Consider the following 22,479-nt stretch of genomic DNA (forward strand, 5'->3'; position numbering starts at 1 on the left):
GTCCCGCGGCCAAAAGTCTCCCGAAGGGCGGCAAAAGTTACTTCAAAGAGAATGCTGCAAACCGCAAAAGGCTGGGAACGGGGCAGCGCGGCCGGCGAAGGGGGGGGGGGGGCTACGCGGGGGCGGAGGGGAGCGTAAACCTTCTAAACAAACTGCGTGGGAGGGATTTTTTTCCCTCCGTGTTCCCTACGGATGGGAGTTTTCCCCGCGCGTCCGTGGGTCCCCCCGCCCCTGCGCGGAGGTCGCCGGCATCGGGGCGAAACGCTGTTCCCAAGGTGGGGGGGGGGGGGGTGTGACACGGGAGAAGGGGGTGACACGGGAGGGGGACACACCCCCACCCCCACCCCAGACGGGACACCCTCCGAGTCCCCGTGAGCGGGCTGGAGAGCGTCCAAACCCCAAACCCAAACGTTGCCGGTGCCAAAACAATGCGCTCAAGAAGTGGCAGGAGGCGCGGGTGTATTTTTAATTCGAAGCGCTTCACTTTTCAGGAGTGATTTTATTGGGGGGGGGGGGGGATGCGACGCGTAGATGAATTTCAGTGTTGCTATTTTAAATTTCTTATTTATTTAAGTGGAAGTAAGTGGAATAAGCCCCCCCTCCCCGAGCGTAAAGCGCTTGATTTCAAATGACAAGTGCCAAAGGGGATGGGGGGGGGGGAAGTTGTGAACGCAGCGCCGCTCCCCCCGTGTCGTATCTCCCGCCTCCCTTCCCCGGCCGAGGGCCGAGCAGCCCCGCAGATAAAAGATAAAAAAACCCAACAAAACAACAAAACCAACCAAAAAAACCCCAAAACCACCAGATTAAAAAAAAAACAACAAACCAACAAAACCCACTACATTAAAAAAAAAAAAAAAAACCCACCCAAAAACCCAAAGAAGAAAAGTTTCAGCCGACCACCCCTCGCCTCCTTCCGCGGCTCCCCGCGCTGCGTGGGCGGAGGGAGGCCGGCGGAGCCGCAGCCCCCTCCCCGCCCCTCCCCGCCCCCGCGGGCGGGCGGGCGGGAGGCGCGGAAGGGTTGAGCGGGGCGGCGCGGCGCAGAGCGGAGGGGGGCGCGGAACAAGGTGGTGGTGGTGGTTGGCGGTGTTTGGGAGGAGGAGGAGGAGGAGGAGGAGGAGGAGAGGAAGGGGAGGGGGGGGCCCGGAGCGCGGAGGGTTGCGCGCGTCGAGTGCGCTATGCCTTTAACGGCGCGCAGGGCAGGCATGCCGAGCGCGTAGTGCGGGAAAAAGTCGAGGCGGGGTTAAAGTTCAGCTCATGGAGCGGCTCCGCGCTGGCTGCAGTTTGGCAGAGTTGGAAATGTGAAAGCAAGAAGCAGGCTCGGGGCTCCCCCTCCTCTCCTCTCTCTCTCTCTCTCCCTTTTTTTTTTTCCCCTCCTCTCTCTCCCTCTCCCTCTCTCTCCCTCTCTCTCTCTCTCCCCCTCTCTCTCTCTCCCTCTCTCCCCGCACACGCACACCTCCAAACCGCAGCCCCCCGCAGCAGTCATGTATTCTCCGCTCTGTCTCACCCAGGTAAGCGGCTGCCGGGGCGCGATGGGGCCGGCGCTGCGGGGGGGGGGGTGTGGGGGGTGGTGGTGGGGTGTGTGTGAGGGGGGGGTGGTGGGGTGCGTGGGGGGGGGTGCGTGTCCGTGCGCGCCGGGGAAGGGGCAGAAACGCAGCTCGCCGAAACTAACTTTGTTGCCTTTCGCTTGCATCCCACCCCCCCCCCCCCCCCTTTCCCGCACGGCCATTTGTGTCGGCACATGGCTAATGGCGCCTACTTATTAATGGTTTAATTAATAAGCGCGGGGGGGGGGGGAACAGCGGAGAGAGGGGGGGGGCCCGCGGTGCTGCGGGATGCCCCGCACGGCCCCGCCGTGCTTGGTCATCCGCGATCGATGCCGCCGCCGCCGCTGCCTCCTCCTCCTCCTCCTCCTCCTCCTCCTCCTCCTCTTCCTCCTCCTCCTCCTCCTCCTCCCGATGCGGAGCGCCCCGCACCGCCGCTCCGCTCCGCGGCCCCGGGGGCAGCGCTGCGAACCGCTGCGCCTTTCCCCGGCAGCCGGCCACGGCCCGCACACCCCACGCAGAACCCACCCCCCCCCCCACTCCCCTCACACAACCCCCCTCGCCCGCCCCCCGCGGCTCCCCACTCGAGGTTACGCGGGTGGCATCGGCTCCGCGCTTCTCCTCCCCCCCCTTCCCCAAAAAATCCCCCCCCCCAAGAGCGGGGACGGACTCCACCGCACCTGGCTACGCTCCCGCGGTGCTGCCGCCTTTGCGTGGAAGTGTTCTCCGCACCCGCGGACCGGGGGGGGGGGGGACACGACACACACACGGCACACACCCCCGCAAACTTATCCCGCGCGTGTCCGTGTCGCCGTGGCCTCCCGCCCGCGGATCGGGCTCCCCCCACACACCCCAACGCCGGACTCGGCGCAACTTTTTACACCACCCCCCCCAAAAAAAACCCAAACTCCATTTGCGGCGGGACGGGGCTGCGCGGGGGCGGGAGGTGAGGAGGGGGGGGGTCTCCCCACCGTGGCCCCCAGTTGCGGGGCCGCGGAGCGCTGCCCCCCCCCCCTTTCTCCTCCCCCCCCTCAGCCCCGTTCCCCGCGCACTGCTGCTGCAGGACGCTAAATTGCACACCTTCAATTAGCAGGATATAATGGTTTAACGAGGAAATGCTTTGTGGTGGACTCAAACCCCAGATTATTTCCTCCTGCAGGAGATTTTGACTACATTATTCTTATTAATTTAATTTGAATATTTTTTTATTTTTTTTTTCTCCCGGTGAGAAAGCCTCTCCGGGCTCTTTCCGTCGAGAAAAAGGCGAGGAAATGCAGAGAGAGGGGAAGCAGCTTTCCCAGGCAGCCTGGAAGAGCTGCAAAAGTTTCATCCCCTTCCCTCGCCGGCCTTCCCCCCCCCTTCCTTCCCCAGCCTTCCCCCAAATTTCTGGGTGCCCGGTGAGGAGAAGCCAGGCCGGCGCGGGGCACGAAACTCCACCGGGCTTAAAAACCGTACGCTTGATTAAAGGCAGGAGGCAAACGAGAGCGGAGGGAGTTTGCAGAGGACGCGGGATGCAACTCCGCGTTCTGCCTGGCCAAAGTTTGTGCCTTGAATTCAACTCTGGGAAAAAAAAAAAATAAAAAAAAAATACCTGGGGTTTTGGTCGGTTCTGCTTTTGCAGGAGGGACAAGCGATACGCTCCTCGGAGGGCCGGCAACGTAGCGCATCGCTTTGCATCTGCACGTGTAGCTACTCGCGTTTAGTAGGCCCAGTTGTACGTTAAGGAGAGAAAATAAATCCATGGGCCGGTTGCTCCCTGTCCCGGTCATCGTGCATGTGTGTGTGTGTGTGTGTGTGTCATCCTGGTTTGGTTTTTTTTTTTTAATTAAAAAAAAAAAAAAAGAAAGAAACAAGCAAAAAGCCAGGCACTGGGCTTTTACTCAGTTGTGAAAATCTCGCATTCTTGTTGCACGTTTGGAAAAGTAATACGAGGATTAGAGGCCTCCTGACAAACTCTTCCCTCTGAAGGATCAGTTAGGTGATTCTGTAATTTTCTGTAGAAAAAGGGGGCGAGCCCTTAGCAATTGCAAGCAATTTCCTATTTTTCATTTTCAGGAGCTTATATTGATACGAGTTTTGGGACGGAGATTTTTTTTTTCTTTTTTTTTTTTTTTTTCTGTTAAGTTTTGATGCAGATTTAAAGGGAAGCTTTCGAAAGTGGGTTAGAAAAGGAAAACAAACAGAAATCCTAGTTATGAGCGTCTTTATCCAAGCACTGGAACTGAAATGGCACGAGCATTTTGTCTCATCTGTCAGGAAAAATCTAAACATCGTTCCATTTACATATCTGCTGAAGATCTAGGAAATAGTTGGGGAACATATGCACATCTCCTAATAGATTTACAAGCAAATGGATTGTAAAAATATTAACAAGGGTCGCTGTAGCTGGCTTAATTTCAAAAAGATCAGCAGAAATATATTGTTTCAAAAGACTCCTTTGCAGTGTTACATTATTGCGGGCGCCTTTGGGCTGGGTTTGGGGGCTCTTTTGTCACAGGGGTTTTTTTGTTGTGTTGTTTTTTTTTTTTTTTTTACACCTTTCTGTGAAGAGGCAGAGGAGAATTTCCGTATAAGCAATACAGAATTGTGAGGCCCAAATTTTAGGTGCTGCTTAGAAACGGGCTGTTCTCGGAAGAGCTGTATCCTCAAACTTTGGAGAGTGAGTGCAATGAAAAAAACTTACTTTTTATTCTCGCTTTCCCAGCTTTCCGGTGCCTTTTATTTTTAGGTGACCCATCACACGCTGAGGCGGGAAAGCAAACCTCTTTATCAAATACTTCGAAAGTTTCCCTTAAAGCTAACTTGGGGAAAGGCAAAGAGCAGCTCCTTTTCCACCAGTTACTTAAAATCTTGATATTTTGCAGCGAGGCTGCAGACAAGTCTGCACATCTGTTAGCATGCTTGCACTGACCCATTTCCAAAACTTTTTTTTTTGGGGGGGGGGGGGCGGCTGTAACAACACCAAAATAAATAATATTATTGTGCAGAAACTGCTCCCCCCCCCTCTGTCCCTGCTTCCAGCCCAATTTTGTTTGATCAGTCCTGAATGCTTTTATTTCCAATTCGACTTTGCTAATACCTCGCCGCCGAGATTGAAGCGGTGCGATTTTCCGGAGCGGCGTGTTTACCAAGACAGTTTGAAAGTTGGTCTGTTTATGAGTCATTAACCTTTTCTCCTCGTACACCATTTTGAAAAGACACATTGGAGCCTAATAGGGACGTGCACACCTCGCGCGCCGAGCAGCGGGGCTTTTCATTTACTTCAGCCATGGACCCTGACTTTAGACCAAAAAGCACCTTTTTTTTTTTTTTTTTTTACCCCCCTCCCCCTGAAGTCTTTTAGAGTGGGTTTGGAGTTTTTATTTTATTTTTTTCGGGTGTTGTTTTTACCTCCCCTTTCAGGTTCACATCGTCGAAATCAGCTTTAGCGCAGGTTAAAGCGACTCTCTCTTGGATAGCATCCAGCGTCGAGCCAAAAAAGTCCCGAGCACATGAGATCAGGCAGGACAAAGCGCTGCTTAAAGCAGAAAAGTTAAAATATTTCAGGATGTACCAAGACGTGTTTAGAAACTGGGAACGCTTGAAGCGCTCCCCTGGCTCATTGTGGGTCTGTGGAGCCTGTGCTGTGTGTACCTTCGCAGATAAACTTCCACTTGACAAAAGGCCTTTTTTCCTTGACTCTCCCTGAGTGGAGAAGGTGAAGGACAGGAGGGATCAGAAAAGAGGGTTTATTATTTTTAATAGCTCGTAGGGACCTGTCGTTTTTATATTTTCCTTATTTATTTTTTTTTTTCTTTCCCCCTCCGCTCCCCCCACCCTCCGTGAGAGAGCTGTTTCTGGTGGGTTAGAGCAGCTCCATGTGCTGGGATTGTGCCTCCTCTCACTTTTTGAATCTGCCGACTGCAAACTCGCAGCAATCTTTTTTTTTTTTAATTTTTTTTAAAAAAACTTTATTGAAATTTGAAACTATGATCTTTTCCGGGGGGGTTGAGGGGGGGGAGGAGGAATGTGCCAATCATTGGAGTGATTTATTTTATTTTACCTGCTTATATTTTAATAATCATTCATAGTACTTGTGATTACTGCCGCTCTGCTGTGCTATAATGAAATATATTGTGCCGTTTGGGGTAGTTTTTAACAACCTGTGTTTAAAGTAAAAAGAAATGCTGTGGTATTACCTATAGATTTCAGTATTTACAATTCAGGGGCCACTCAGAATAAGTGCAAGGAAAGCTTTTGGGAAGTCAGCAGAAGGTCTTGAATTACGACAGCATTTTGCTGATAGATATTTCTACTATTGATTTCTCAATTTTTCATAATTTTTGAAAAGAAAATGCAAGTTAAAATAAGGTGCTGAAAGGAAGTAAGATGTCTGTTTTAATAACAATATTTGCGCGACCTGAAATGATTTGGATAGGAAATGTACTCCCTGGGATAATTAAAAAAAAAAAAAAAAAGTTAGTTAATCTGAAAAATCCCCAATGTCGCCTTGCAAGGGTAGGCAGCGGGTGGCTTTTACCACGCTGGGGGAAATGTTGCACAAATTACGTTATTTTTTCCCTCCTGGAGGGCCCAATCCTGAGAAAAGGAAGAACTCGACCCCTGGAAGCAGGGACGTCCCCAGCACGCGGGGCTGGATCAGGCCCCCACGGGCTGTATACGTTTTTATGTGCAGCCTGGAGTTCGGTCATTCGTTTATTCAGAGGAAAAACAAGAAGCGTGGCCCCAGTATATTATAATATAATACATTTTGATCTCTCTGGCTGATTTATGTAGTACTTTTTGCGGATTTTTTGTTTGTTTGTTTTTTAAACAAAATTGGGGGGGTGTCTTTCTTGCGTTTTTTTTTTAATTGTCAGCATAATTTTAATAGCGATTATTTTTGTGCCAAGGAAGAAGGGGGATCTTTAACTCATTGTTACACAAAGTGAGCAGTGTCTCTGGATGGCCAAACTAACTTTCCAAGTAGGGCATTTCTTTTTAAATGTATGAAAATACCACACAATATGTAAAGAAAAAAATTAATAATTCTCTGCATATTTGCACAAGTCGTGCTAAGGTTTTCTGTTACCGCATTTTTCAGTTTTCCCTGTTTCTTATTATTTTGCAGAAAGGCTCAGAGTTTGCCTTGTCCTAATGTGCCCAGATAGCAGATTTTTATTTTTTTCTTTTTGACTAAATATAAACAAAACTTTAGGAAAAAAAAAAAAATCGCGAGACTTGCTTTTTCTAGGATTTTAGTGTTAGTTATTGTTGTGCGCGCGGGATAAATCGGCCGCGTTACTTTCTACTCCCTTCACCGTTGAGGAAACGGAGAGAAAACCACCCTTCATTGTATTTGTATGTGCAGCTATATTGGCATTTTACTATACTGCCTGCTGCTATTTCCAAATATATCTTAGGGAAAGTTTTACTATACTTTAGACTTCCCCATACAAACATTGATTGGCATCCAAATGTTTAGGATTTGCCAAATTGGCGGGCATACACTGGCTACACCGCAAGCAGCGGGGTCAGGGAGAGAGCAAAGGGAGATACGCGCTCCGCAAGTGGACTCGCAGCGGGGTTTTTAGCTTTTAACTCGTTCTGCCTTTTTTTGTTGGTTTTTTTTTGTTTTTTTTAAAGAGATTTGGGGATGGGGGGAAAGGGCCCCATCGTTGCACCGTCTCTGCCCGGGTGCTTGTTTGAAGTTGGACCCCGTTTTTCGGCGGGGGGTGTGTGGGGGTGAGCAGGGGTTTTGGGTGGGCGCGAGGTGAAGCGGGGACGCGCGGGGTGGGGGTCCGTCGGCGAGGGGTACGAGTCCCGCGGCCCGTAAAACGTATAAGCACCCTCCCGATGGTCGCCGTCCCGGCGAGCCTTCGTGCCTCGCGAAAGCCCCGTTTCCGGAGGCTTTTTGTTGATGGTTTCGGTGACACCGACCCTTCTCTGTAACTTTTTCAGGATGAATTTCATCCCTTCATCGAAGCACTTCTGCCTCACGTCCGAGCGTTTGCGTACACGTGGTTCAACCTGCAAGCCCGAAAAAGAAAATACTTCAAAAAACATGAAAAACGCATGTCAAAAGAGGAAGAGAGAGCCGTGAAGGACGAACTGCTAAGTGAAAAACCCGAGGTAAAGCAAAAATGGGCATCCAGACTTCTGGCAAAGCTCCGGAAAGATATCAGGCCTGAATTTCGGGAGGATTTTGTTCTCACAGTCACAGGAAAAAAGCCTCCGTGTTGCGTTCTTTCCAATCCAGACCAGAAGGGCAAGATGAGAAGAATTGACTGCCTTCGCCAGGCAGATAAGGTCTGGAGGTTGGACCTTGTTATGGTGATTTTATTTAAAGGTATTCCGCTCGAAAGTACTGATGGCGAGCGCCTTGTAAAGTCCCCACAGTGCTCTAACCCCGGGCTGTGCGTACAGCCCCACCATATAGGAGTTTCTGTTAAGGAACTCGATTTATATTTGGCATACTTTGTGCACGCAGCAGGTAAGTGCCTTTCTATACCACCTTCTCCAACTTTTCGGTTTATCTCCGTGCCGGGTGCCGTGCCCCGGCGGCGGCTGCATGAGCCGGGGAGGGAGCAGGGGACGCCGGTTATTGCCCTCCCGGGGCAGCGAGGAGAGTGCCAAAACTCACCCGCTTTATTTATTTTATTTTTTTTCCCCGTGGGCTTTTAAGGTGCAGCCGCGTAAAAGCTGCTCTCGTTTTCCCAGGGTTAACGGCATTTCGGGCATCCTTCACAGGTGTTATCCTAACTGTTGTCCTAGGAGGGATCGCAGCTGGATGCGGCTTCCTTTATCCTGATTTTGGGGGAAAGCAGAGAGATTTTAATTGTTATTATTTTTTTTTAAATAAAGTTTGTATATGCTATGCACAAAGTAGTCTAAGAGGGCTAGAGGTGCCCGAGGCCCGTGGGTCAGGAGTACCAGATATCCTCGCCCCACGGGGACGGGATGGGGAGCGTAAATCCCGCAGGATTGGGCTCGGAGGGAAAGGAGGAGACGGTCCTTCGACAGCAAACCTAGTCATCGGGTCTGAGGAGCCACGAAACAAACCCCCGGCTAATCCTATGGGGAAAAAAAGAGGCATTTAACCCCCCCGAAATATCACAGTTTATACACCTAGAAGCCGAGCAGGTCGTGAAACAAATTCCTGGTTTGATAATATTGTGGTTGTTGGGGCGGGGAGTGGGGCGGGGGGGGGCTGAGATGTTTTTGCGTGAGATTAAAATCTTGGGCTCTCTGACTCCAGCGCAAAGTACACCCTGCCTGCGGAGCGACTCGGTGTGCTCAGAGGATGTGTAGTATGTTGACCGGATAAAATAATATGCTATTGTAGTTCTCCTGAGTGACTATATTGCAGAAAAATGTGCGCGTGTGAAGTGCTAGGCCCCGGTTTTCACGTATGGTATGCATAGGTCCCCCTGGGTTTCAGCCTGACTTGCAAGTTGAGGGGCTGGGCAGGCTGGAAAAAAAGAGGAGCAGACGGGAGAGGAATCGTATTAGTAGCAACCGCTTCTCTATAAATACGTATCAGTAAGAAAACTGAGCAAATCACAGCGCTGGGAGCCTGCATTTCCAATGCCAGCTTCTTGCGGAGCGTCTCGCAGAAAGTTTTGGCTACCCCAAAGTTTTTCTGCACCGAGTCCCTGCAGCGGTTGTTGCGATAGGCAGCGTCGCCGCTGTGATTTACGGGTATGATCCCCGTTCGGAAATAACTTTCGAGTATCCTCGTGGTATTTCCTACAGATAAGCCGCAAAATTTACTTTGCGCTTCGGTGCGGTAAATCATGTTGCACGTTTATGGCAAAGGGGAGGTAGGCAAATATTGTGGAAAATTATTTATTTACTCTGCGATTTATGATGGGGCACGGTGAAGGAAGGATTGCCAATTAATGGCTAATCGAAGGGAGACTGGGGCTGGGGCGTTGCGGGTCCTCTCCCGTTCCATCACTGGCCCCGAGGAGACCGGGGTCCCGCATCCCTTTTGTCTGCCTCAGTTTCCTCCTCCGCACATCGGAGCGGGCTGATGCGCTTAAAGTGCCTTGATATCCACGGCTGAAAACCATGATGTACTGCTGTACGGCATGCAGGTTTTTATTATTTAGATTTATATATAGCGTGGTGCCGGCAAATACCGGTCCGTGTTGTGTTTCCTAAGGGAAAAGCAGGCTTCTGCGGAGTGCAAGAACTGTTAATAGAAACCAACGGTCTTGGTTTAGCCTGTGTGTAGGGTCACAAAAATGTAGGATGGGGAAAAAAGGACCAAACCCGGGGTGTAAGTACTCCGGGCAGCTCGAAGGGATCCTCTTCCTGTTACAAGAATCGGGCAATAGACATTATAGAAGTTCGATATTGTGATTAGGAATATACCATCTTATCAGCACCCTGTTGGCAAACAGTAGCCTTGATAGCGAACTCTTATTTATTTCTGCCTTCATCGTCAACAGGCAGCAATTGCACTAATTGTTCTTTGGACCAGACATTTGCTGCGGAAACTTAACGCGAGGCTTGGGCTCGTTTTTTTGGGTTAGATTTGCGGTTTTGTGTAAGCAGTAACACGCTCGAACAGACCGCACCGCTTCGTGTTTTCGGCCGTTGTTTGCTGATTGCACGCATCGCATTGTGCTCTTAATGCAGTAGCGTGTGCTGGTGTATTCCCTGCTAAACCTCACCGGGGAGGGGGACAAACTGATTTTTAGGAGGAAGGACAGCGTGGTCGCTGTCTATATCGCTTCACAGATACGTACCGAAAGCCTCGCATATAGGCTACCTTTTTTTCTTTTTTTTCCCCCCTTTTTTTCCCTTTTTTTTTCCCCCCTCCGATGTATCCCAGCAGTCTTTGTTACACCTGAACATTGGCCAAGTTGACAGCCATTGGTTCCCGCAGACCCGCAGTAATGGCAGCTTGTGCCGGGTGCGCAACAGGAAAATTACAAAAGAAAAAAAATATTAAGGGTCCTTTGTCTCAAACTCCATCAGGCCTCGCTCCCCAAATGTATGGACCGCTTATTTATAAGGAGGAAGTTGCCAGCGCAAATATTAGGTAGGCTGGTCAACTTACATATAGCGGATTTGACAAGCATCTGCTATAGTACAGAAGATTTGTAAACACTAAACAATGTTTTTACCTCCTTAAAAGTTTTGAGAAGTTGCCAGTATTGGCAGGAGGCACAGACTCCGAAACGTGCTTGAAGATACGTGCCAAAACCATTGTGACCTTTTCACCCATAGTGCTCGCTTCTCTTTTTCTTGTTTTTTTTTCCCACTCTTCGTCGCCTTTTTTTGAGGGCGAGTATTCTCTTCCAAGATGCCCTTATTCGAGATGACTTCGGCAGTGAGATGCCCCTTTCCGTCTAAACATGTACGATAATTATTGCTTTGAATCCACGCTTTTTCTTCAGTAGGCACTATCATCTGTAAGGGAACACATGTGCACAGATTTAAATAGTGCTTCTTACAAAGCTACTGAAATCAATTATTCTCTTTAAGAACTGGCTAGAAAGAGAAAACAAAAATATGCAAATAGGCAAACTACGTGTCATTTTCGTTTAAAAAAAAAAAAAAGAAAAAAAGGAAAGGAAGATCGGTGTTTTGTGAATTAGAGGTTGACCAAAAAACGTATTGAAATCTAGAGTATTGCTCTCAGTTTGCAGTTTCTAATCTGCTTAACTAAAAGCAGGCGGCATTTTCATACCCTGAACTTGGGTTCGCTTTTTAGTTTTCACTTATTCTGCGCTTGTATCAAATGACAAGTTGGAAACCATTGTGGCAAACCGTTTTCTTTGTGGGAGTCGAACAGTAAAGCTAATTTATGACCGGTCCTTTACCAGATGATCTGTATCAGAATCTACAATATACTAGGCACGTGGCAAGGTCACAATTTAAGTTGTTAAGGTCACAACCTTAGCCACCAGGCATTTGACCTTTTAGATAAAGTTAACCTTTGTTCATTAGTAGGCACTCAACCGAGAACTTTCTGGAGTTTTTTACTGCTTTGGAGTTCCTTCTGCTAATGTGATCAGATTGGAGAATAGATTCGCAATGGAAGTAGTTAAATTTAGTGAGAGGTCACAGTTTTTAGAGACTTCTCCAGTGGACAAAGCTGGATGGCAGGCCAGGAGGCGATGCTGCAATGCCCAGTTTATTTTTTTGGACGGCCATCATTATGCGCTTTGGGCGAGAATTAAGCTAGCGAGGTATTTGTGGCAGAGAAAATCTTTTAATCTTTCAGAAGGACATTTAAAAATCCCAAATTTAAGAAAAATCTGGGGACAACGTTTTATTTACACGAGCTCATTTTTCTGTTCACGTTCAGAATAAAAGCCAGCGAAGATGCAAGAAGTCAGCCTGATTTCTGCGACTGTGAAAATTTACTTAGCGTCTAAATACGCTCTATGGCTAATTGCCTGGGCGATAGTATATAGCACGTGACCTTGAACTTTAAGCAGACCCATTTTACCTTCCCATCGGCAAATTTAAAAGATTTTGACTTGGACCGCCGCAAAGAGGCATCGATGGGAATAACCCAAAGATGGGTTAAGGCAGAAAACACCTGCAGATAGCCAAAGTACCCATGGAGGTATCAGGGAGTCCGAAAGGTACATAACGCTTTGCGCCGTAATCTTTTAGCACAATTGGTATTGATTGTTGCTGCATTAATCCTGTTAATAGCCGCAGCTGGTTCGGCGTGTTGCAGGGATGTGAGAGGTGTCCTGACAATACTGTACATCACCAAAAGAGCTGTCGCAGCGTCTTGAACTCCTGATAGCTGCTTTGCAAAAGTGGAGCCTTCGATGGTGGAAACTATTGCCGGCTCCTATAGAAACACACACCATATTGTTTACTTAATTATGCCGTAGCGAAGGCTCATTTTTAATTATTTAGCTGACTTTCTCGCTTTGCTGTGATACCACGTTTATTATTTAATTTAAAATCAAAAGGGCTGAGCTACTGTTAGGTTTTGATGCATTTTACTTTTGTTTTGGCTACGTTATTGTCATTCCATCGTACAGTAATCTAGATAGCCGTGATATGCAGATTGGCCAGATGGTCATGTTAACAGATTGAGAACCCACTTCCCACTGCTAAAGAGCAGGTGTAAGATCAGTGGGCTTTTTTTTTTTTTTTTTTCCTCCTTTCCTCCCAAGTTTCAACCAAAATGCTCTTTAGACAGCTCATAATGGTAGTTAAAAAGGGGCACATTTCAAATGGTGGTTGTTCTGTGTAGAGAATATGTAATATATATGTCGTTTTTACGTGTACCTGAAGACTTCTAAAGCATCCGTGACATTCCCCCCATATATGAGGCTTTTGAAAACCTACTTCCAGCCCGTGGCTGTTCCAATGCACATCCAAAACAGTCCTTAAAGTTTTGTTTGCGATGTTAATAGTCCCTACGCATTTCTACAGCCAGGTTACGTTTACCCTTACCAAAAAATACTCAGCCAGCTTTGCGGCAGGTACTTCACACGCTTTCCCTGTACAAGGCTCCCTGCGCACGCCTGGGGGAACCTGAGCAGTCCAGTGTTCAGCTGAGATTTTAATGTTCGGGGGCTTGTAGGGTTTGGGTTTTTTCTCCATTAATTTTTGCCACAGTGAGACATCTCTAGTCTTAAAGAAAAAGAGTGAAACGAAGACATCGCGCGGTATTTCTGCCCTTGAGGAATACCAGGAGAAGGCAGATTTTGCTTTGCTTGAGCCTTATAAAAGGTGCCCCTAAAAAGTCAGTGGTGGGAGCCTGGGTCTGTGTCTCAGCTGGGAGAGGTGGGGAGATGACAGCTACAGCTCCTCGACACCCCAAATTTCACACACCCACCTATCATGGGCGCGCACGAAACGCGGCGATCTACACACCCTGCCTGGTGCAGAAAGATATCTCCATCCATCGACGCTCTCGGCTTTGGGGAGGGGGACTGAGCGCTTTCAGTGAGCAGGGCAGTAGCTGACAGAGGCAGGATTTAGGTGGGACAACTGCTCGCCCCGTGCGGTTGTAACTGAGCCGGTGAGTATCCGTGATAATTCCGATACTAACTGGTGCGGCACTTGGGACGGTCTGCTCTATCACGAACCCCTGGCAGGAGTTCAGTCATGTGGTTTAGCTTTCCCCTTTCTCCAACAACAACAACAGCAACAACAAATAAACACGGGATAAAGACGTATTTCATGTGCCCAGGATGTTTTCCAGGTGATGGGTTCGGCCGGTATAAGGGCGCGTTATTTCCATACCTCCCTGCCCCGGCGGGCTTCGAGGTGCAGAAGCGGGAGAAGCCTTTGAATGGTAAGAAAGTTGCCCAACGCTGCTGGCTTGTCTACAAGCGACTGCACTTTTATATTTCCCTTCTTTTCCACCCAATGATGAATAGCACTAATTTAGATCTATTTAAGGCGAGTGTGGGAGAAACCACAATCTTTGTTGTGGTCACTGCTGTACACAGCGGGGCTGAATGTTTCTCTTGGTTGAGGCCTCAAAGCTGAATCTGGAGAACCCAAAACATCGTGTCAGCTTTTCAAACCCTTCAAAGAGACAGTGGAATCCTAATTGTTCATAAAACCCATTATTTATTATTACAATTATGTATTTTCTCCCCATTCGGATGTAAAGGAAAGGGCATCCCTCGCTTTCTGTGCCTTGAGCTTCTTCGCAGCTCCTCCTCCTCCTCCTCCTCCCCTCCATGCTTCGGGTTCAGGCACCGGCCGAGGCTTTCGCAACCAGCAAACAAACCCCAGCCGGCCGCTCCGTAAACCCTCAAGCCCTCCCCAAAAGCATGCGCTTTGCCACACACGTCCCAGAGTTGGACCCTCCGGGGCTTGGGGACTGTCCTTGGGACATCGGCTTTTGGGGGATCCTCGTTGGGAGCCGGGGGTCTGGCTCTGCCCCCACTCCCTCCTGCGCAGGCAAGGGCTGGAGCTGCTGATTAAATTACAGGCTGTAAATTCAGGGCAAATTATTTTAGCCTCCTAACAGCAGCCGACCCTGAAGGTTTCCTTACAACAGTGAGGGCTCTCGGTAGATAAGAGTTGTCGGTGGACTCGAATTCATTTTAATCGCTTTGGTTTGCCCGTTCATCGGATGCTCTTCATTCGTTTCATCTTTGGTTATTGTTAATTATCACCTGCATTACGGTAGCCACCAAAAAGCCCAGCTGGGATCAGCACGTGGGTCACGGCGCCCGTGATGTGTGGGGCAGTTTTATCCCGGCAAGTTCTTCGGGACGTTGCAGCATTTTGCGCCCAATGGCAAGGGCAGCGCCCTGGCCGATCCCCTCGTCACAGCGTAATTAATTTCGAAGAGCTAACGGTGTCTTTCTCTTATTTTTCGGAAGCGTTTCTTGCTAGCGTGGCTCCGTGTCCCCACTCAGGGAACGGCTGTGGGTGCACGAGCTCGGCCCGGCGCAGCGGAGGAGGACGCGGCCCCCGTAGCGCCGGTGGGTTCGGGCCGGATTTGTAGCCGCTGTCTGTAAAATACACGAGGGCCTCCATTTTGTGTGCCAGACGCTCACGTGCGAGTGCAAAATGGAGAGCCGCGCGGTTGGGTTTTGCCTAGAGCGAAGCACGTAGGCGTACGTTGCCGGTGGTCCCCACACCGCCACGGCGCGCGCAGACCCACGCCGAGGGCCGGGAGCCGGTATCCCGACCTTATCCATCCATCGGTTCCTCCTAAGGAGGTCTCGGTCTCTCCTGCGGGTCCTTAATATCCACCCTCCCGGTCCGAGTGCTATCCCGGTGTCACGGCAAGCCGGCACGTTGGCTCTCGGGCCGGTGCGAAGGGCCCCGGGGAGTCGTTTGTCCTTCCCCGCGGGCTTCAGTACACATCAGTGCCATTAGATTAGCAAGATAAAATCAAGACGCGTTTAATGACACGCTATTCCGAAAGTTTCCTGGACTTTATTGTTCATAACTTGGACCTGAGTTGGGTTATTTACACATGAGGATTAAAAAGCTGCAAACAACTGTGAGATTTTTAGGGGCTGAAAGCAATTAGCATATGTGGGTAGGAGATTACACTGCATGTCTGCGTTCCTTTAAAATATAAATCACAGTTATTTAATTATGTTTTGAGAGGGCAGATTTAAGGATATACTGCAAAATGCATTACCTATTATACCAACACGATAATCTTATTAACCTTGCTTTCTACTTTTTAATTTTATTGTGCACCCTGTACAACTCTTATGATATCAAAAATAATTACTTGGAGAATACATGATGTCAGAGGTCCGATATGACATTTATCTTCACAAGTGAGGAGATGGCTATCTCGTGCATTGCATAGCAGCACGGGAGGCATCAGGCAGGCCCGCACCAGGGAAAGGAAGCGAAGATAGGTATCATCAGATGTTGTTTAACGTGTAGAAGCGCGTGTTTGCAGATTTGTGTTAAAGCCGAGGGCCGGCTTGACCAAACTTGATGCAATTCAGCATCTGCGGGCCTCCCGCAATAGAGAGGCCGAATGTTTTACTTGCACGTGCCATACAACTCCCATCGGTGAGCCAATATTTCAGGGTGGCTCCATGCATCCAGCCCTGATCCCAGTTGGATCTCCTGTTAAACCCCACATTCTCCATTCCATCCCTCCTCAGGGCAGCACCTCTATCTTTTTTTTTTTTTTTTTTTTTTTAATCCATCTCTCCTAATGTTTGATATGTGTTGATATTTCCCCCTTTATTTCGTGAGGGAATGGCTGAGGGTGATGGGTGAGGGGAAACAAATGCCATAATAATATCCCTTTTCAGAAGAATATAGTTTAATTTTGTGTGTGCGTGCAGCAGCTGCCATTGGCAAGCTGTCGTCTTTGTTGCCATGGGCTTTTTTTTTTTTGCATGCGTGCCAGAACATGATTGGATGTTTCAGCATGTTCATGTTTTGGGGTGAGATATATCTGTAGCGAAGCACAAAATTGTCGTGGGGTTGGTGGGTGTCCAAGGCAGGGTTATTCGGCCAGGTGAGCTGGTTGCGCTGGAGAGGGTCGTGCGAGCGTGGTAGCCGGTGGTTGTTTTGGTCGATGAGATAAAATTTGCCGGTGCTCTGGATTTTTCGATGATGTAAAAAGGTCCTTTCAAAACATCACAGGAGGGCGTATCGCCGAGGTCTCCTCCAGCAGGACACCCCTGGCGTGCAGCGAGAAGCTGCCGGCGGTGCCTGGGGAGGACCGGCCGGTGGGTTTCTCCTGCCCACCTCCCTCGCCTTGGCGCACACACGCCACGGGAGGTCGCGTCCATCCCCGGCGTCTCGCTGATGCCGCGGGGAGCTGGACGGTGGCGCCGGTGAGTTTGCGTGGAGCGCACCTTCCACGGGGCTTAAAACTAATGCGGCATCACCCGCAAGAGCTGCAGGACCTGCCACCGTGGTGCTTAGCCCTGGGCACAGAGGTGTAGCTAGGGCTTTTCCCACTCCTTGGTTTCATCCATTCGTCACGCTCATCGTACGCTCATAGCATCGGTATCTAAACAAAGTCGAAACCTGCTCTGCACCGACCTCTGTGCTGCCCATCTCCCTTCTCGTCCCAGCCGCTGTCGCCCCATGTTAAGTACGGTTGGACCCTATGATCTTAAAGGTCTTTTCCAACCTAAATGAGTCTCTGATTTTAAGTAATACGCGGTGGGAGAGCAGGAGAGCTCTTTAGCCTGGGAAGCCCACCGTGCGGCCGCGGGGATCATCGCGAGGTGCCAAATGCATTTGCAAACTTGGGAGAAATATTTCATAGGGAGGCATCTCCGTACGGCCCTTTTAGGGTCGGACTAGTCCTAAACTGGAGCACTCGGCGAGGGGAAAGTTTGCAGGGCGAGCACAGGCACCGTGCGCAGTCTCTGAAGGTTTCAGGAGAAAGAAAGGATGAACAACTAAACATAAAGTGTTGAGACAGCCTCATTCTTCTGCATCTACAGATTTAGTGCTGTGTATGAGGTACAGATAATGAGCTGCGTGAGCTTTGTAATAAACATTGCGTCTGGTTAAATTACCATTTTTGCGTTTAAAGCCAGTACGTGTGTTACGGAATACCTTGTAATGCACTGGAAGAACAGGGATGAACCCTTGTAAAGGTATCAAAAGACATGTTAGATAGTTGCTACGTTTATTGTCAAGTTGAACACTGACTGGAGATTTTAATGCAGAAATACATTGTCAATCAGATTTCATCCTAAGGATATTCGCTCAAAATTTTGTCTGATCTTTGTACCCAGTCAGGTTTTAACTTGATATGGAAGAAAACAGCCAAATCCCTGAGTGATGCTGGAAACTTAGGGTAAAATTTAAATTTAATTCAGTTCTGGTTTGTTGTTTTTTTTTTTTAAGGCAAAGTAGTTTCAAGTAAATCAGAAGAATGAATTCTTTGTATCAGGATGCTTTTCTAAAGCCCAGCTATTGTTGGGATCCCTTTTAGGGAGGATAGCCACTGCAATGCTTTTATTGTGTGATGACGAGGACTTTTCCTGACGCGATGAGGACTTCATTGAAAATAGCCAACAAACCTATTTACATTTGTTCCTGTGTTAAAAAGTAAAAAGTAGCTGTCGCTGAGCTAAAAAGTAAATCCCGCATCATTTTATTTGAAAGCTTCACGACCGGCTTGCCTGGCTGTGGGAGGATCAGCCTCGATAGCGGCTGAACCCTTGCGAGCATAGGTTGGGTGTTGCTGGAAAAGTTGGGAAAAACACAGGGCAGTCAGGTAAGAAGTGGGATTTTTGTGGTCAAGACCCTTTTTTTTTCCTGTAGAGAAGGACATTAGCTTCAACAGCTCTTGTTTAGGTTCTTCTTAGGCAGATGCAGTTATAAACACACAGCCACGCAGCTCCGTGCTGTTTGGGGATGCACGCGTGCATCTTCAAGGTGTCTGTTCTTTGTAATGTGGATACATGAGCGTGATTTATAGGCAAAATAATATGCTCAACGCCCACTTTAAACATGGACATCGTTTCTTTTTCTGGTCAAAAGCTGAAGGTCAAAATCGGGATGGGAACTGAGAGCGGACCGGTTGTTTTCCACATGCACGGTCCGTCGTAACAAACTCTTCTATAAAAAAGTGAGATGTGTCTCAGCAGTGAGCAGTCCCGGCGTGTGAAGCCGTCTGCCGGGGCGATGACGATGGTACGAGCAGGGTCCCCGTCCCGGCACGGAGCTTGATTGTCCGCTGTGGTTCTGTACTACACGGAGCTAAGGGCTCCTTGTGTGCTGCAGAGTGGGACGCGCACATCCCTGCAGCGTGCTTGAAGGATGCTGTGGACATGGCCCTGGAAAAAACAAGTATAGAGAGTTTTCATTCCTGATCGTCCTGTTGGTAGGGTAGGTTTTCCATGAGATGGGTCGCTGAGAAAGTCCTGCTTTTCTCCCTGTTCCTGACTGGATCTCTCCCCGCTGTCGCCCTTTGCAAGCGGCTTCGTTTGCCGGGGGCTGAGTCATCCTCGGCCGTTCGGTGCCTTCATCCCCGCTGCGGACCACCGAGCTGGTGCGGTCCAGCCCAGCTCGGGGTTCCGACGGGGCCGTCGTTGGCAGCGGGGATGGGCGTAGGGATGTCAGGACACGCGAGGCGTTCGGAAAGAGGGAAATGAGTCGGAGTTTGGAAAGAAAGCGGGATGTTTCTGTCCACGTGGTTCTGAAATATGGGGCAGCGGTATCTTTGAGTTGATAAATGTGCTTTGAAAGCCTCAAAAAACTTTCTTTGATTGCACAAGCAGTATCTAATATTAATAACATTTCCTCATTATAAAGGGATGAAGGATTTCTCAGACAGTCTCGCTCATGTACCTCGTTTTTTGAACAAGCTTCGTCTACCTTAGCAACTTCTCCAGGGAACTTTCCAGCTCCGTGCTGGGGCCGCTGGTGCGGCTCGAGAACGGGTCAGTGGCCATGGAGGCATTTAACATTTTAATTGCCTTCCTATACCAATTGCTGTGATGACCTGTTTGTTTGGATTATATCTCTTTTTCATATTTAAAAAAAAAAGAAAAAAAGAAAACAAAGGAAGTACAGTGCTGTGCACAGAACAGTTATTAAAAACAGTTGGGAAGCATATAAAAGGTACTGTTTGTGTGAGAAACGGGACAGCTGTGATGGTCTATTGGGAAAGTGTGTACAGATGGTGGTAGGGAGGGGAATGATGACTACATGGCTGATAAATGAAATACAAAAAGCATTAAATTGGTGATCTTTTTAAAGAGTACATTTTTGGTTAGCATTTTTGGTGCATCATTAGGGCTCTTTGTCTGCCTCTTATTTAGCCAGGAAGTGCGACTATCTTCGCACATTTGTGGCTCTGATTTTGTTTACAAATAAGGAGTCTGTTTAATAAATCACATACCATGGAATTATTAAAGAAGACAATTAAGCGCATGGTTTTCCCTACATTGGGAATGGCACAGGATCGTCCTAAAGACCTGACAATACCACAAATGCAGTTGGGCTCGAATTAGTTACGGTAACACGTGGGATTTCCTGGAGCCTAAACAGATTTCTTTGTTTTGCAAGAAGTGGGACCGGCGGCATGAGCCGAGTTGGGGGAGCGAGGTTTCGGCGTTTTGAAACCGCGGAAGGCAAATTGCTCGGCGTTTTGCCTTTATTTTAAATTAGCTTACGGTCCCGAAGGTGGTGGCACACAGTGACTGGTGCCTGGCCACGGTATCTGGGGGATGCTGGTGCTCCCAGGGGGTGCAGGGACTCCCTTGGCCCCATAGGGGCCTCTTTTGGAGGAGGCAATGGAGGAAAGAGGGAGGGAGACAGACTCAGAGGTAAAATTTTTCCCTGTAGTTCACAGGAGAGGGATCTCCGTCTTCCCATCCTTCGCAGAGCTTTATCACATCCCTTATCACGGGGCTTATTTATCGGGGGCTAATGGAAATTAAGGCAAAATCTGTGCATTGCTGCACACTGCTGTAGAGTAGAGATGGTCCCTCAAATGCTGGAAACCTCAGCGCAGAGAGTTTTTAAACTAAAGGGCAAAATAATCCTCCTCCTCCTGGCGTTTCATCCGGTTTCAAGCTGAAGTAATCCTGGTTTGCCCTTCGCCTTCCCTCTCACCCACCCGTTGCTTCGTGTTCCTGCTCATTGTTTCTGGGTGCCATCAACAGATAAAAGCACTTTCCTTAATAATAAATAGCCTTTGGTAATGCTGCGCTTTTCCATGAACCAGCCCAGTGTCCGGCCACCCCGCCAGCCCCGGCTGCGTCATTGTCCCTCCCTTGGCGGGGACAGGCCACCGGCGACCTCGGCACCCCGTTTCAGGGGTGGCTTCAAGTGCTGCAGAAAGGGGGTTCAGCAAACCTCCATAAGAAGAACCTGCCCAGAGGGAGTCTTTCTGAAGCCCTGTTGGTTGCAGGCTTATTGATGCTCTGAATTCTGTTGATTTACAAACCTTCCAAAACTTTAACATGCCACTTTGGGGATTATTTGCTCTCCTGACATGGTATCACAAACTCCTCTTGTTACCAGACTTGATGAACAACATGTTTCACTGTGCCTTTTTTTGGGCCAAGTAAATTTTCTTCTGCATTTTCTTGAAACGTAGAAAAAAAGAAAGATTTTTGAAAAGGTTTATTGTGAAGAAAATGTATGACAACTTGATAGATTGCTTGGGACTTCAGTGCAATAATTGTACAAAGTAGGTTGCAATTTTTTTTTTTACAGATGCAATGTATTTAAAAGAACAATAGACAAAGAGACATATAGCGCAAGGATGGAGAGACCATCTTGGCCAACTTCTACAAATTTGTTCCAAATTTCAATTATTAAATAACACAAAACCATATTTATTGTAGTAACACTGTACATTTTCTTGGCTGATCAGATCTTGGGTCGTTTGCGGGGTTTTTGTACACCTTGTCGGTAAATCCGCTTCACCTCTTACAAAGAAAACAGTCCATTTCATTTGCGGGTCATGGCAAAGGGACAATTTAGCAATATCTGGGCACATATGAAATGCCTCGAGTTGAAGAAGATTCCTTCTATAATAAATGTTTTATTTTCTATCAATATGAACGCGTGCTCTCCTATAGCTTCACTAAGTAGACAAGTCCAAGGGGTCTTCTAGGAGCTGCACCGCTGGGTACCGCGGAGGCAGCAGAAACAAGCGGCTGTTTGAGATGCTGCTACGGTACCTCTTGGTGATACCAGCCCCACTTCGGTCCTGGCCCTGCAAACGGCCGCCGGCAACACAACCATGTCAGCTGGAGACACAAACGAGGATGCGTTTTAGAAACGCGGAGGTCTCCCTCCTCCTTTTCCGCAGCGCAGTGCGTGCGTTGCACAAGGCATCCGCTTACCAAACCCAGCCATGGGAAGCCAGGTTTCTCTGCCAGCTTGCACAAAAGTGGTTTTACCCACCGTCCCTGAGAGCAGAATTAGTCTCCGAGTTGCTCGGGCTGGGTGCGTGGATCTCCTCCAGAGCCTCGTCGGAGCAGCCAGGGGCCGAGTCCACCCCCTGTTATTCAGCTGCTATTTCGGTGTCTCCTTCGGGATGTGCTGCCAACCACGAGGGAGGGGGCAGTGACAAAATATCTGGGGTCTCTCGATACTGCCCCAAGCTTTGAAAGAAAAGGTTAATTCTTACTGAAGCAGTGATTTGTGTCTTTGATTAGTTACTAATTTTACACTCACAAAAATAATTCTCTAATGATCGCGGTTGACGGGAGAGCCCGGCCACGTTGTACGGCTGTGATTTAGAACTTGTGTTTCCAAACTTTTTTTTTTTTTTTTTTTTTTGTGCCGCAGGGGACTCGGTCCTGCCCAGAGCAGAGGACCCTCAGCTTCATTTGAGATTGGGTAGTGCCCAGCCCTGGAGCCAGAGCCCCGTCCCTGGCAGGGGCTGGGCAGAGCAGTGCTACTCCCATCAGCAGACTACAGGAAGGCAACTATTAAAAGTAGAAAGCTATTAAGCAGTCAGGTTTTTATTATGCTTTAGTGTTTTGTTTAAGTCTGTTCTTAATTGGTTGATTAATGTAAGCGAAGTCCTTTTCTCCCC

The 22,479-nt window shown here is 48.6% G+C and overlaps 1 protein-coding gene across 14 annotated transcripts in view; it reads left to right on the forward strand.

Annotated features, from left to right (window-relative positions):
- The first annotated feature begins 503 nt into the window (after positions 1-503).
- The window catches only part of NFIA (nuclear factor I A), a 257,785-nt gene continuing 235,809 nt past the window's right edge, over positions 504-22,479 (forward strand). Inside the window, exons 1-3 of one of the 14 annotated variants that reach the window (XM_075037251.1) lie at positions 504-1,508; positions 7,482-8,013; positions 8,271-8,656. In XM_075037251.1, coding sequence (XP_074893352.1) covers positions 1,482-1,508; positions 7,482-8,013; positions 8,271-8,620 — 909 coding nt within the window. In that variant the 5' untranslated portion in view covers positions 504-1,481 and the 3' untranslated portion in view covers positions 8,621-8,656. Of the gene's footprint in view, positions 1,509-7,481; positions 8,014-8,270; positions 8,657-22,479 lie in introns of those variants that run through there. The other 13 variants (XM_075037252.1, XM_075037240.1, XM_075037239.1 and 10 more) reach the window with 13 other exon arrangements.

The sequence above is a fragment of the Buteo buteo genome, chromosome 10 (assembly GCF_964188355.1).
Source record: "Buteo buteo chromosome 10, bButBut1.hap1.1, whole genome shotgun sequence".
Classification (NCBI taxonomy): Eukaryota; Metazoa; Chordata; class Aves; order Accipitriformes; family Accipitridae; genus Buteo; species Buteo buteo.